General features: G+C 39.8%; 1 protein-coding gene across 3 annotated transcripts in view; it reads right to left on the reverse strand.

Annotated features, from left to right (window-relative positions):
- The window catches only part of LOC127795037 (N-terminal acetyltransferase A complex auxiliary subunit NAA15-like), a 92,909-nt gene extending 78,531 nt beyond the window's left edge, over nucleotides 1-14,378 (reverse strand). For 2 of the 3 annotated variants that reach the window (XM_052326453.1, XM_052326452.1), the window contains exons 1-2: nucleotides 14,115-14,377; nucleotides 12,812-12,890 (exon numbers count right to left, since the gene is read on the reverse strand). In XM_052326453.1, coding sequence (XP_052182413.1) covers nucleotides 12,812-12,890; nucleotides 14,115-14,165 — 130 coding nt within the window. In that variant the 5' untranslated portion in view covers nucleotides 14,166-14,377. Of the gene's footprint in view, nucleotides 1-12,811; nucleotides 12,891-14,114 lie in introns of all 3 variants that reach the window. The other variant, XM_052326454.1, reaches the window with a different exon arrangement.
- Nucleotides 14,379-16,199: the final 1,821 nt, after the last annotated feature.

A 16,199-nucleotide genomic window follows, 5' to 3' on the forward strand; every position in this document is an offset into this window, starting at 1 on the left:
GCTCAGATCAACTTCTCTTAGGCTGGCTATTTTCGACTATAGAGAAGGATGTGTTAGCACAAGTTATTCACTGTGAGTCTTCATCTGAAGTTTGGAGTGTGCTTGAAAATTTATACTCACAACAAACTATTGCAAAGTCATTTTAGTTAAAGCAACAATTAAGGTCTATGAAGAAGAATGATATGTCCATCAATGAGTATATTTTGAAACTTAAAAGCATTGGACACGCCCTAGCAGTTATCGGAGAGCCTTTGAGTGATAGAGAATTGTTGATGGCCATTCTACATGGCTTGCATAGTGATTTTGAGACTATCGTAAGTCTAGTTACATACCAGATGGATGATATTGACATAGACAAAGTCCAATATCTTCTATTAATGCATGAATAGAGGCTTGCTGCTAAGAACAGATCTAGTATTTCTTCTGTCTATAACATTGGATCTGCTAATGTTAATTTGACCTCATAGTGGACAAAGGATGATTCTGGAGTGTCTAGAGGTGGTGTTGGTTCTAGAGGTGTGCCTTTTAGAGGTGGAAATTATAGAGGACGAGGACATGGCTGTTCCTCTAAACGTAGAATGTATTGTTAGCTTTGTGGACAACCTGGTCATTTGGCTGACCGCCGTTATCATCATTTTGATCGGAACTTTCAAAGGAGCTCATCATTCTCTTTGACACCTTCTAATCCTAATTTTGGTCCTCAGTTCGATAACGGCAGTGGTTCTTTGGTACATAATCCTCAGTCATTCGTGGCTCATCCCATTGGCTCTAATGAAGCCTACTTAGCTAATAGTTTTGAGGGTTACTATGGCAGCTTACCTCCACCTCCACCTTCAGAAATTTCCTCTTCATTTCCTGCCACTCACTTCTCTCCTGTATCGTCTTCTCATGGTGACACCTCGTGGATTGTGGACTCCGGTGCCACAAATCATATCACTTCAAACCTGAACAACCTGTCAATTCATTCTCCTTATGGCAGCAGTGATAGAGCTGCAGTTGGTAACGAAAAAGAAGTTATCTATCTCTCATATTGGCTCTAGTCACCCATGCACACAAACTTCTCCTCAAACTTTTCTGTCTCTACCTAATGTGTTGCATGTTCCTTCTATGCAACAGAATCTTCTCAATGTTTCTCAACTAACTAAAGACCATAATTTGATTACTGAGTTTCATGATGACTCTTGTTTTGTTAAGGACGAGGAGTCAGGTCGTGTGCTGCTTCGAGGGATTCTTAGAGATGGACTATATCGTCTTGCTCCAGCTTTTGATTCCGTTGGTCCTAGATTGGTGCCTAAGTTTGTTTCTCAGTCCAAAACATCAGCAGTTTCTTTGTCAAAAAGATTTCAAGCTGCTTTTGCTTCTTTAGATAGTACATTTTCAAATAAATGTAATGGACTAGTTTTGTCCACTGAATCCTCTATTCCTGTTGCTTCTTATGTTTCTAAAGTTTGTCAGCAGTGGCATGCCAAATTAGGGCATCCGTCTTTACATGTCCTCCGACTTGTATTGAATAAAATTGGTCTTTCCTATTCAAGTTCAAATATATTCTTTTGTGATTCCTGCAAGGTTGGCAAAATGCATCAACTTCCTTTTGATAATTGCATAATTACAGCCAAAGCTCCCCCAGAACTTGTTTATTCCGATTTATGGGGACCAGCACTAGTGCTCTCCACTGAGGGGTTTAGATACTATATTGTTTTTTATGATGCATGCACTAAGTACACATGGCTATATTCTTTGAAACTAAAATATGATGCCTTAGCTACTTTTAAAACATTTCACAAGCTTGTTGAATTCCAATATAATACCAAACTCAAGGCTCTTCAAACTGACAATGAGGTGAGTTGAAAGCCTTCATACCTTATCTTATCGCTCGTGACATTCAACCAAGATTCACTTGTCCTCATACACACCAACAGAATGGTGTGGCTGAGCGTAAACATCACCACATAGCTGAAATGAGCCTTACCTTATTAGCTCATGCTCAAATGCCCTTAAAATTTTGGGTAGAAGCTTTTACCACTGCTGTTCATATCATTAACCTTTTGCCAACTTCTACCTTAAACTTTCAGTCCCCATTCTCAGTTCTTTATCATAAAGAGCTTGATTATATACACTTACAACCATTTGGTTGTGCCTGTTTTCCTTTCCTTCGACCCTATAACAAGCACAAATTTCAGTTTCACTCAACCAAATGTGTATTTCTAGCTTATAGTCATGTGCATCTTGGTTTCAAGTGTTTACACCCCTCAGGGAGAGTCTATATTTCTCGTCATGTGAAGTTCAATTCAGAGGAGTTTCCTTCTTCTGCATTGTGGAATTCCTCCTCCACCTATACCCTTGAGTCTTCTATTTCAAATGCTTGTTCTGGTCAATCTACTTCTACTCTTCATTCCATCTCTTCCTTTCCGGTCAATTCTTCCTCTTTCGTATCTCCTCAAGCAGCATCGTCCTCTCCTCTGTCCTCTGTTGTTCCTTCCTACATCCCAACTAATTCTTCTACTCAACCCTTATCTAGATCTCCAGAGTGTTTGAGATATGCTCATCCTACTCCTGCTCCTACTACTTCTAAGCTTAATACTTCTACTTCTAAGCCTACTCCTGCTCCATCCATTCACCCTATGATCACCCGATCCGATGCCAAACATCTCTCAATTTCTCCATCTGCCTTCGTAAGTACCTCAGAGCCTAATTCAGTCCAAGAGGCTTTCTTAGATCCTAAGTGGGTTAGAGTTATGAATGATGAATATACTGCTCTTCAACGTAATCATATATGGGTTTTGATTCCATTTTCTTCTGATATGAATCTGATTGATTGCAAATGGGTGTTTTGAGTGAAATATAATTCTGATGGTTCGGTTTTAAAGCATAAGGCTCAGCTGGTTGCAAAAGGTTTTCTTCAAAATCCTGGTGTTGATTATAGTAAGACTTTTACTCCAGTACTTAAGGCTCCTACTATTCGGGCTTTGTTCTCTTTGGCAGTTACCTTTGGTTGGAATATTCAGCAGGTTGATGTCAACAATGCCTTTTTGAATGGTGATCTTGATGAGGCTGTTTTTATGAGGCAACTAGAAGGGTTTGTCATTCTTGAATTTCCTACTCATGCTTGTCAGTTGAAAAAGTCTTTGTATGAACTATGCCAAGCTCCTCGTGCTTGGTATAATAAGTTGAAGGGAGTTTTACAACAATGGGTTTTAAGAAGGCAGTTTCTGATGCTTCTCTTTTCATTAAAAGGACTTTTTGATATGTGTTGTTTGTTCTAGTCTATGTTGATGATATTTTGGTGATTGGTTTGGACCCTTTGGCTCTTCAAGAGTGTATTCATGATTTGGACAAGAATTTTGCACTTAAAACTCTTGGTTCGATTAACTATTTTCTTGGGTTTGAAGTGTATAGAAACTCCACTAGTCTCTATCTCACACAGTCTAAGTACACCATGGATTTGTTAAAGAAAGCAGCAATGGACAACTGTAAATCTTGTTCAACACCTATGACTTCAGGTCTGTCTTTGACTGATGAAGGTGCTCTCTTTTCTGTGCCTTCTTTTATCAAACCATAATCGCCTCTCTACAATATTTGACTTACGCTCGACTAGATATTGCATTTACAGTAAATAAGTTGAGTCAATTTCTTTCAGCTCCTAAAGTTCAGCACTGGCAGGCCTGCAAAAGACTGTTGAGGTATCTTAAGGTTACTACTCATTTGGGGCTGGTGATTACACCTTCTCCTCAAGATATGGGTCTAAATGTATTTACGGATGGTGATCATGCCGGGTGTAAAGTGACTCACAAGACTACCAATGGATTCTGTGTGTTTCTTGTCTGTAATTTACTGGTCTGGGGTTCTAGGAAGCAATCAGTAGTCGCTCGGTTTGTAGGAGAAGCAGAGTACCGAACAATGGCTTAAGGTGTTACAGAGATCTTGTGGCTGAAGTCATTGCTGTCAGTGTTAGGGTATCCTTGTGAGAAGACTCCTATCTTGTGGTGTGACAACCTGGCAACTAAGAGTATGGCTGAGAACCCGATTTTTCACTCTAGGACAAAGCATATTGAGATTGATGTGCATTTTGTTCGTGAGAAGATTGAGAATGGAGATGTTGATATTCGATATGTACCTACTCTTCATAAAGTGGTTGATATCTTTACAAAGGGTTTATCAAGAAATCGGTTTGTATTTATGTGTAACAAGCTAAGGCTTCAGCAGTCACCTATAAGTCCCTCTCAGCCTGATTCTAAAGTACAGTTGTTATCTTCAACAACTACAGTTGGTTCAACTGGCTTGGTGCTGCCAAGGGAGCCTAATTTGAGGGGGAATGTGGAAGAGTAGTTTATGTTTGTTATGATTGTTATTTCTTATTTACTGTTATGATTGGTTATCAGTTAAGTTGTGCTAGTAGGCGATAGTTTAAATTCGATTGTATATAAGGACATGTCATGGGATCATTATGTAAATAAGAGCATTCTATAGCAGAAGGGGTATATAGTTGTAATAAGTAGTAGATGGGGCAGTTACAACACATGGCTGTTTTAATTCAAATGTAATCCCAAATAATGGCGCCAAGGCTAGAGTATATAACCAACCTTCGCCACTAGGAGAAGCATCTTTCGGAATACAATTGAGTCACTCTTTCCCTTCAAACTTCTCTAATTCTCCCCCTCTTTCTCTCTCTCTCTCTCTTTCTATCTCGTTCTCGCCCTTAAATTCTTTCTACTCTTCGATTTTACCCATTCCCACGCAATTCAACCAGAATTGCAAGAGAACTCACCTTGCCAGAACTCCATCCTGACAATTTGGTATCAGAGCCCTGTCTTGGGCGATAGAGTAAGGAATGGCTGACGGAACCAGAATGAAACAGATGGAGTCGCAGCTCCATCAGGTGTCAACAACGATTGGTGAGATCCAAAGTAGGATGGAATCGTTGGAGACATCAGTGGATCAACGAATTGATGGCGCAGTGAATGTGTGGCGCGAAGAGAGCAAATCGCAAGCGGCCAGATTGGAAGAACAAATGAGGGAGCAAGGGCAGGCCCTCAGAGATCAGATACAACAGTTTGTTCTAATGCTCACTCAACAAACTCAGGTTCGTATTTCCCCTGAGTTTCCTACGAGAGACAAATTGGAGCCAATCCTGCATGGACCAAGCGGTATTGGCCAATTGGAGGGATCGGCGAAATTGGAGGTGGAACCATCGGCAATAGAGGAGAATTTAGAAGTTCGGCAACAAAGCCAAGCATTGGGGTCACACCAGAATAGCCCTCATCTGCCTAAGATGGAGATACCACTGTTTGATGGTCATAATCCGAGGTGGTGGTCGAGGCGCTGTGCGAGGGTGTTCAATTTGCACAACGTGACCGAAGCTCAGAGAGTTATGCTGGCGACAGCCTATCTGAACAATGAAGGAGATGCCTGGTTTCAAGGTTGGAGTGGAGTAAGGGAAATATGTTCGTGGGAGGAATTTGTGGAAGGATTGTGCGAACAGTTTGGAGATAGGGGAATGTTGGATGTGGTCGAAGAATTCAACAAATTAAGGCAAGGCAGATCAGTGCAGGCCTATCAGCAGAGATTTGAAGAGTTGAAGGCTCCAATGCTGCTCTCTAATCCCACCTTAACTAAAGGGTATTTCGTATCAAGTTTCATAAGTGACTTGAACGAAGAGGTTCATCCTACAGTCAAAATGTTTCGACCCAGGACAGTACAGCAAACCGCAGAGAGTGCCAAACTTCAAGAGTTGACAGTGAAGGCATTGGTCAAGAAACAGAGGAGTATAAATAGGGGATGGCAGAGGACACCCTTGCAAGCAAGTAACAGAGGATGGGGGAAGGAACGAAGGAACTATTGGATCAGGAAGCAAGGGATTACCAGCCTTACCCGCACCTCCACAACCGATGCAAGGAAATTTGACAGAACCGAGGCGATTGGCAGGCCTCTGCTTCAGGTGTGAAGACCAGTACACACCTGGACATCAATGTAAAAGGTAGTTGTTGCTTCTAGAAGGGGAAGAAGAAATGGGAGAAGAAGAGGATGGGGACGTTGTGGAAGATGAAGGGGAAGACAGGGAAGGTGGAGATATCTCTGCATGCCTTAAGGGGCATGGTGACTAATAAAATCATTAAGGTGGAAGGGAAGGCGAGAGATAGTTGTATGATGATTCTGATTGATAGTGGAAGCACTCCTAGCTTCCTGGACGAAGGGATTGCGAGGAGATTGAAATGTAATCTTACAGGGACACAGCCCTTGGCGGTAACAGTGGCTAATGGCCAGAAAGTTCTATGCAAATCTGCCTGCATGGAGTTTTGTTGGCAGATGCAAGGTGAAGACTTTGAGGCTGATCTGCGCCTACTCAAGTTGGGCGGATGCGGCATGGTCTAAGGTTGATTGGATGAGAGAAATCCACCCCATTTGTTTTGACTTTAACAAGATGGAGGTAACATTTGAGAAAGGGGGTAAGAGGATGACTCTAACTGGTAGTGCAGAAGCAAGGACTTGTAAAATGATTTTAGGCAAAAAGTTACACAAATTACTCAAGGGCAAGTGGACACAAGTAGCCCAGCTCTTTTCGATACATGCTATAGAAGGGAAAGAATACACAGCAGACGAAGGGGTTATACTGCACTCAGTGGAAACCATAACAGCTCCTTGGGAGGTAACTCAACTCGACTCTCTTAATCTACTCTTAGATGAATTTGAGGACTTGTTTGAGGAGTCTAAGGAGCCTAAGTCTCTACCACCCCCACGACCCATAGACCACACTATCAATCTCAAACCCAATGCAGAACCAGTCAACATCTATTCATACAGATATCCCCCAAAACAAAAGGCTGAAATTGAGCGCATGGCCAAACACATGCTCAATACTTCTGTTATACAACCAAGCACTAGCCCTTATGCCTCTCCTTTGTTATTAGTAAAAAAAAAAAAAAAAAAAGATGGCAGTTGGCAGTTTTGCATCGATTACCGCCAACTCAACTCTCTCACCATCAAAAATAAATTCCCCATACCCATCATCAAAGACCTATTAGATGAACTACATGGAGCCAAGGTGTTCTCTAAACTTGACCTCCGATCTTGGTACCACCAAATTAGAATGCACCCCAATGATATTTACAAAACTGCATTTAGAACCCACCAAGAGCATTATGAATTCTTGGTAATGCCTTTCGATTTGACTAACGCTCCAGCCACCTTCCAAGCCCTTATGAATCAAGTATTTGAGCCTTACCTACGCCAATTTATTCTGGTTTTCTTTGATGACATTCTAGTATACAGCCCCACTTTTGCCACACACCTAGAGCACTTAAAAGCTACTCTACAAGTCCTTCGATTCAATAAGATGTATATTAAGAAGTCTAAATGTGCGTTTGCACAAGCACATGTGGAGTATCTCGACCATATCATTTTTGGGGTAGGTGTCAGTACAGATCCGCAAAAGATAGTCGTTATGACTGCTTGGCCTAGACCCCTTAATGTGAAAGCTCTTGGTGGATTCTTAGGTCTCATTGGCTACTACTGTTGATTTGTCAAGGATTATAGCATCCTCAGTAAACCACTAACTGAGCTGCTGAAGAAAGAAGGATTCCATTGGAATGCGAAGGCGGAGGAGACATTTGAACGTCTGAAAGACGCTATGAGTAAGGTTCCAACTCTAAGCCTACCTGATTTTAACCAACCCTTTGTATTAGAAACTGATGCTAGTGACAGCGAAGTGGGGGCAGTCCTATCGCAAGGCGGCAGGCCATTGGCCTTCATTAGCCAGGCCTTAGCCCCTAAACATTTAGGCCTCAGTGTGTATGATAAAGAGCTCCTAGCAGTGCTAATAGCTGTAGAGAAGTGGCGCCACTACTTGAAAGGAGGGCGATTCATCATAAAAACTGACCATGAAAGCCTTAAGTTTCTATTACAACAGAAGCTTCACACTCACCTCCAGCGAAAAGGAATGTCCAAGCTGATGGGACTCGACTATGTGATTCAATATCGGCGAGGTCAGGAGAATAATGCTCTATCTCGGTGTGTGGAGGAAGGAGCCTCAGCGGCTATCACTGCAATTACTCCAGATTGGTTCCGAGAAGTAACGGCTAGCTACACACAGGGAGATTGGATTAAGGTCTTGATGGAACAAATGGTCCTAAATCCTGACAGCAAACCAGGCTATTCCTTTAGAAATGGGGTGCTGAGATATAAGGACAGAATCATAATTGGAGACAATGAAACGCTCAAGCAGAAGATCTTAGAAGCCTTACATGACTCCCCTGTGGGAGGTCATTTAGAAATACACAACACTTACAGCAAGGTCAGACAACTATTCTTCTGGACACTACGAAGTGTTAGCCAAGGTCGGCCAAGTGGCTTACAGGCTTAAACTGCCCGAGGGGTCCCTCATCCATTCTATGTTCCATGTATCCCTCCTCAAACCCTCAGCCGACTCAAATGCAATTAGTTCCGTCCTACCATCCGTCACCCAACCCACTTAACAAGAACTGGAGCCCATCACTATAGTGGACAGGAGAATAATCTACAAGCACCAAGCCCCTATAACCGAGGTCCTGGTACGCTGGTCCAATCTCCACCCTAAAAACAACACTTGGGAATACCTTCCCGACCTCTTGAAATAGTTTCCGAGGGCAGCAGGACTTCTACAAATTACTTGAGGACAAGTAATGCTTCTAACAGGGGGGAATTGTCACGGGATCATTATGTAAATAAGAGCATTCTATAGCAGAAGGGGTATAGTTGTAATAAGTAGTAGATGGGCAGTTACAGTACATGGTTGTTTTAATTCAAATGTAATCCCAAATAGTGGCGCCAAGGCTGGAGTATATAACCAACCTTCGTCACTAGGAGAAGCATCTTCCGGAATACAATTGAGTCGCTCTTTCCCTCCAAACTTCTCTCTCTCTCTCTCTCTCTCTCTCTCGTTCTCGCCCTTAATTCTTTCAATTCTTCGATTTTACCCATTCCCACGCAATTCAACCAAAATTGCGAGAGAACTCGCCTTGCCAGGACTCCATCTTGACAGGACATTCAAGTCCTTAGTTGTGTAATGTAACAGTTTTTCTATTCTACAATAACATTTGAATCTCGAGGTCTTTTTCATCTCAATTTTTCTTTCTGCTTGACCTTAAAGCTCTCGCTTTAGTCTCAAGTCTCCCATGAATTCTTCCCCATTCATCTCCCAAGAAAATTGATTGACTTAAGAACTTATTACCGTTTGAAACTGTCACTGAAAGAGGGTGAGAATTTGAGACCTCACACCCCAACTTCTTTGCCATGGCTTCATCCAAGAAGCTATGGGTACTCCCGCTATCGATGAGTACCATTAAAGGGCAATTGTGGGCTCTTCCTTCCACCTTAATAATCTTATTGTTGGCCAACCCTTTTAGGGTGTGTAGGGAAATCTCCCCTTTATCCTCTCCCTCAACCCCTAAGGTTTCATCTCCTCCTTCTTCTTCATCCTCTTCCCCTTCTAATAATAAGAGTTGGCGCTTACACCTATGCCTTGGAAAGTATTTATTTCCACATCTATAGCATAAGGCCGCCTGATGCCTCTGTTCTATCAATTTTCCTCCATTTGTTGGAATAGGGGCTACAGGGGGCAATGCTAGGACACCCTTACCGCTGTGCCCCATATTCCCACTACTCTGTTTCCGGCCTGCCAACCACCAGTGATCACTCCCTTTACTTGACTCCTCTGCTTCTTCATCAGTGCCTCGATGGTCATTTCTTGCAGCCTCGCACTCTCAGCAACCTACTTGACCGTCTGAGGTTGCATTGCATCATCTTCACCATTGGCCTCACTTCATCCCCGAGGCCACTAATAAAACTTGACACAAAATACTCTTCGGACAATTGGGGATTGTGCACTATCATTAAGGACCTTAGCTCCTCAAATTTGAGCTGATACGTCTGCACTGTCCCTTCTTGCTTGAGTTTGTTAAACTCCTCAATTACATCCTTCATGCTCCTATCTCCAAATCTCTCCCAGAGATCATTAGCAAAAACATTCCATGGGCTTTCTTCCTTCACCATAATCCACCCCTAAAACCAAAGCTTCTCCCATATCATTCAAGTAAGCAAAAGCCAAAGTGATCTTCTGTTGTTCCTACACTTGGTATGGGGAGAACATCCTTTCACACCTCCTTATCCACCATCTCGGATTCTCCATCAAAAAGTGGAATCTCCAATTTCAGCACAAGGAAGCTCAACTGATTACGATTAGCCTGAGCTCCTAGCCTCCTCTCCCGTGTATTCTCCCCTACCATTTATGGTTCAAACTCAAACTCCGACGACCCCACTGGTCGATGCTCCATTCTCACTACGGGAAGGATTGGCTCCGACCTTTCCCTAGGAGGAAATTCAACTGAGAGTCTTACCAATTGTTGGGATGCGAATATCCTCATGAACTGGTGCATCTGCTCCATCACTTGCTCCTGAAGCAGAGCACTGTGTTCTCGGATTTCCTCGCGCCACCTCTCCATCACCTGGTTAATCCGAGCATCCACTCCCAATCTGACGGAGGATTCCAGAGTCCCCATTCTCCCCTGCATCTCCACCATCGCTACAATAACCTGTTGCAGCTGGGACTCCATTTGTTTCATCCTCGTTCCATCAGCCATGGATGGTGACCAGTTTTTAGTAATCCAATCGACACCCAAAAGCGCTGCTCTAATACCAAATTGTCGAGTTTTGCATTGAGTATTTTTTCTAGAAGGATAAAAGGAATCAGGAGAACTCTCGAGTGATTAGAAGTGACTAAATAAACTATGTTAGGAAGAGGCAATCTTATGTTGTATATATGAGGGGTAGTTTAGACTTTGTGTAGTCTAACTTTAAAACTTTGTAATATCTGCCCAAATCCTCTACAAATAGAAGGCTTAGGCGGGTAGTAGTGATCATTTGATCATTCTCAATTCTGTAAAAGAGTGATAGTGTTGTAATCTGAGAGGGAAGGCTTGTATAGAGAGTACTTCGTAATCTCATAAGTATGGTGTACTCGTGAAGAGAGGTATGAGGGTTTCTTGTATTGATTCATACACAATTTCTAGTGGGTTGCTCTCGAACCAAGGCTGGATGTAGGATTGCTCATAGCAATCTAAACCAAGATAAATTCTTGTCTCTTGTGTGGTTTGGTTGTCTCTTTCCCTATTTCCATTATTGCTTTAAATTTTTCTTTTACATCATGCTGATTGATTTGAATTCGGGTGAGGGTGTGTTTTACATTTAGCTGAGATTAGAGTGGTCCTAGCGCTCCTAATCATAACACAAATTGTCAGCCCCCGAGGGATCTGACTAGAATTACTCGATCGTTTGAAGGATCGAGAGAGAACATAGAAGTTTAGGGAGGAAAGAAGATAGAAGAGAGAGAGAGAGAAAGAGTGTTTAGAAACTCTGAGTATATTCATTCATAATGATCAGCTCGTACATATAGCTAACCCAATCCTTCCCATGTGCAGTAACCGCTTACAAGTGCTGGAGAATGTACAAGCTGTCCAATACAACAACAAACTAAGTACAACCCCTTACTGCATGCTCCCTAATATGCTACTTCCTTCCTTTTGTATATTCTAATTACAGTAGTGCCCCCCTATCTCATAGGTACATGACAGATAGTACTTAACTTATCTTTTATGCTATTATTGTACTCTCAAACACACCCTCTCACATGTGGGCAGGCTTAATTGATAACTATCCAACCATGTGCAACAATTTAAACATTGGATTGGTATGAAGTTTGAGTTCAAGACCTTTGTCTACTCTGATACCATGTTGAATTGTTACCCACCATCTGATTTAAAAGTTTAAGTTGTTAGATAAAGAGTTAACTTTATCATATATACTATTACTTTACCCTCAACAAAGTTATTATAATGCAAACAATAAAATTTATTTTACAGAAGAAAAGGGATAAGCCTAAAATTAAGGAGGAAATAAAGAAAGATAAACTAGAAATAAAATAAGAAAGACAACTCAACTCTCCCCCCCCCCCCCCCCCCCCAAAAAAAAAAAAAAGAAGAAAAGGAAGACCCAAAATGATTTCAAAAATATTTGTCAAATGTGTGTGTATTATATGTGTTTTGAGACATTCCACTTTGGCAAGCCAAAGAGGCCTACCACCCATACCACGTTAGACAAAAAGTGACATACTATGTCCACATACAACATTCCATGAACTAGGCAACTATGCTTTGTATAGCTAGCTTCTCATGAAAAACAATATACTATGACCAACTAACAGAATTTTTAGTCCCAGAAATGATAGGTTGTGTAGATATTGGACTTTAGTTATCTTATCTCCCTAGATGGGCAGCACCCACTTGGAAATGCCTTGTATAGCAAGAAACCTCTCTAGGCAAAGCCACTAGAACCGTCCCAACAAGGTTGAACTTAAGTTTGACCTCCAAATTTTACCACTAATCATATAGTCCAAGCTCACAATGGGCTACCCAAGCAATTTATTTAATATTGCCAAATCAACGGCACATTATTTATACAATTCTTATTGTTTACTTGTCAAAAAACAAATTAAACAACCCATAATATATCATTTTTCAAGAAATATTACACTCATGAAGCTATAGACTTTAAAGAAATGAAATAATTAAGGAAAGAATCTTAAATTGCAAGAAAACTTTCTATAGTTCAATTCATACTTTTCGAATATAAACCAAGAGAATAAGAACTGCATAATTACAAAGAAGAATTTAGAAAAAGGAAATGCATATGTCTAGTTCCAGGGTAAATTGATGCTTATATGATGCTATATTTTCTCCAATTGCTTAACCAGCCTATGCATAGAATTTCAAGAAGTTGCACAAACCTCCATGATTTGGAAACTTCTTCAGTATGGCATCTGCCGCCTTCAGGCCTTTCTTGTACTGTTTAGTTTCATATGATCTCTGCAATGATGCGCGCAATTAACAAATATTTGATTTTTATAGTAGCATGATGATTCCCCAAAGACAAAAAGACACTGGAAATTAACAGCATTTCCAGACTGTTAAGTTAGCTGCAAATAATTAATTCTAACAAACTCAACTACAGTAATTTGCACCTAGAGACATCACACTGTTCCATATGAGAAATGGTTTTGGTTTAGAGAGTAAACAAGATTTTGATATCAACAGGAACATTTGATGCGTATACATGAGCTACAAATGGCAGAGAATGTCAACACAACTACAATTTTAACATCTGGTTTTGAAATAGAAACATTTCAAGTGATTTTTAGACCACACAATAGAATATGCACATAAATATATCAGCAGGTGCTCAAAATTTATAATGCTTAAAAATCACGCCCTTTCTGGTGGTCTAGCGAACCTAAAACTCAAAAAATATACCCCCCCCCCCCCGCGCGGGGGGGGGGGGGGGGGGGGCCCAAACGCACACAATTTCTGCTCAAGGGACAAAAAAAAAATGCACTAGATTTTTTTTGTATTTCAAGTGGTGTGGCAAAGGATCACTGAGATGGATAGTAGATCCTGCATCCAACCTCCAAAAGTAAATGCATATGCCAGAATGTAACACAAGGCATCAGCATTATGTAACTAGAATCGACCTACCTATCAAAAGAAAACCTCTAAAAACCTCTTTACATGTGCAACACATATATAAACATCAGTATCATAAAACAGAGCCCAACGTAAGGTAGTTTATAACAAATACAAATATTGCCCAGGAAAGATAATAACTTGAATACATTTGATAGGAAATAGCTACACCGTGAACCCTGTAAGCATATTATCGTGTCCATTCAGTTAGCTCATCCACATACACGTCCGGTTCAAAAGTGAAACATTCTGGGCGAAATGAACGGAACCATAGTTTCAAAAACCAGATAGACAGGCATTGAGCGGAGTACGATCTTTTATGAGTTTAGACAATTAGATCTAAACACGAGTTCAAGGTTTATAAAGCCGTAATTGCATTCCTGATAGAGTCCAAAAGCGGACAAATTAAGCAAGCAGTAACAGAAATGAAAAAAAAAAACTAGGGTTTTAGCCGGAGAAATCAAGCGAGAGTGTATTCGAGAAAGTAATTGAAAACCCAATGTTTTATTTCCGATAGCACCAGAGATTGAAGTGCAGATAGAGAGAAGGCAAGAGGGTCGTAGAGCTTACGACGATGGTTTTGAAGAGATTGGCCTCTTTTTGAGGAAGCGAACCGCCCATTCTTGCGGGAAAAAGTTCGGATGTGAAAGGGCTCGGAGCGACGGAAAGGCAATCGGAATTTGCGGAAGAGTTTGGAAGGGCTGCTGGGTGCAGAGAGGGGTGTTCGTGGTCGTGGTCGTGGTCGTGGTCGTGGCGGTGGAGGTGGCGGTGGCAGTGATGGTGGCGTTTATCTGCTGCAACCCTACTGCCTAAAACAACTACAAGAAAGAAAGAAAAGGCCAGTAGACTCGATGTCAAAAATAATATTACACGCGGGGGTACATATGTAACTTCGTCCATATTCCAGTTTGTATTTTCTGGGACATGTCGGTGTACATTTTGAAATTTGCTTCTTTATTATTAAAAAAAAATCAATTTTACTTTATTTTATTTTAAAATAAATTTTATTTTTGGGAAATACTTTATTTTGATTTAGTCTTGATTATGCATAGCATTTACTTCTGCTCGATGTTATTGTTAATAAGAAAACACTACTTCAATGATGGTCGGCGAGATGAGGCGTGGCAAGACAGCGAAGTAACGATGCTAGTGGCGAGGTAAGGCGTGGCAGTCGATGATCGCACGGCCATGGGAGAAAGAAGAGAGAAGAGAGGCAAGGGTTCTGCACGCGATCATGGGAGAAGAGAAAGATAAAAGAGACGAAGACTGGGCTGTGTAGTGGCATTCTTACAAATTTGTATTTTAGATTAGGGTATTTTAGTCTTTTTAACCCTATTCTATAAATCTCCTGGTGAAACTTTATAGCCTTATAATATAACTCTTGTTAATATATGATGATTTGATATGCTAAAAGGTAGTAAATTGAATACAATACATTGAATAATAGAATTCAATTGTCCAATTCATTATACATAAACTTGTTATACTATATTTTTATTAACATCATCTAAATAAATAGACCATGGTACATAATTACAATTAAGTACAAGTATTATGTTATAATTGAAAAAATTTAAAGATAAACTTAAAATTAAAAACGACTAAATTACAAGCTCCAATTTCGAGATCATACGAAATTGTTGAAAATATTCATAATATTTTGAAAATATTAAAAATTACCCATTCGTTAAGTGTGAAATGACAAATTTTATTTTCGTATTTTAATAGTGAATTTTTAATACTTTAAACTTTACTCATATGTCAGTAAAACAAAAATTTGAGGTAACATTACAAATACTTTTATAATTTTATACAATAATATACTTGTATTAGTGGGCTATAGTTGGGATTCATCAAGAAACACTATTTTTCCTTTCCATCCAATATCTAACTTTAATTATTATTTGAAAACATTCGAAGGAACAGAGGTTTTTTTTGTCATATTCCATAGGGCAAAAAAGACATTACAAGCTTACAAATGGGTATTTTGATTTTGAAAAATTTATACACAATTATGCAATTAGTGGTTACCACCATTATAGTTTTTAAACAACTATCTATTAATAAGGGATGGTTGTCCCGGGACACAATTTAATTGACAAAAGACAAATAAGTGATATCTTGATGTCATTCTAGTGGGTTACGAGTTCGAATTTTAGCCTCCATGAAACATATTTCGCAATTTACCTTCTTCAATGAAATCAATAACATGAGTATTGAGGCCCCCAATAAGAGTCATCCCAATAAAGGATAGTTGTAATATTTAATTAAAAGTCACAAATATTTGTTATATTTCTCAAACATCAAAAATAATTTTTACAATAAACTTAAGTTTGAAAGATTGTGTGCACAAATTTTCAATTTAAAAGCTGAATAACGTTATTTTTTTATAATAAACCTTAACTTTATTTTATAGTTACTTCATATTAGTTTATATTTTGCTATTATTATAATAGACTTACTATAATAAAATTATTTTTAAACATTACCTTAAATTTAAAAGGCATCAAAGTTAAAACTCTAACTACATCATATTAGAATTTAAATAAATTATTCGATATCATAACTTAGTAAAGAGGATAAAACTAACAAAATATCATTTTTAAGAGATTATAACAATTTCGTTTGTCAATAATTCATGTTATACATTACTTT

The sequence above is a fragment of the Diospyros lotus genome, chromosome 2 (assembly GCF_014633365.1).
Source record: "Diospyros lotus cultivar Yz01 chromosome 2, ASM1463336v1, whole genome shotgun sequence".
NCBI classification, from domain to species: Eukaryota; Viridiplantae; Streptophyta; class Magnoliopsida; order Ericales; family Ebenaceae; genus Diospyros; species Diospyros lotus.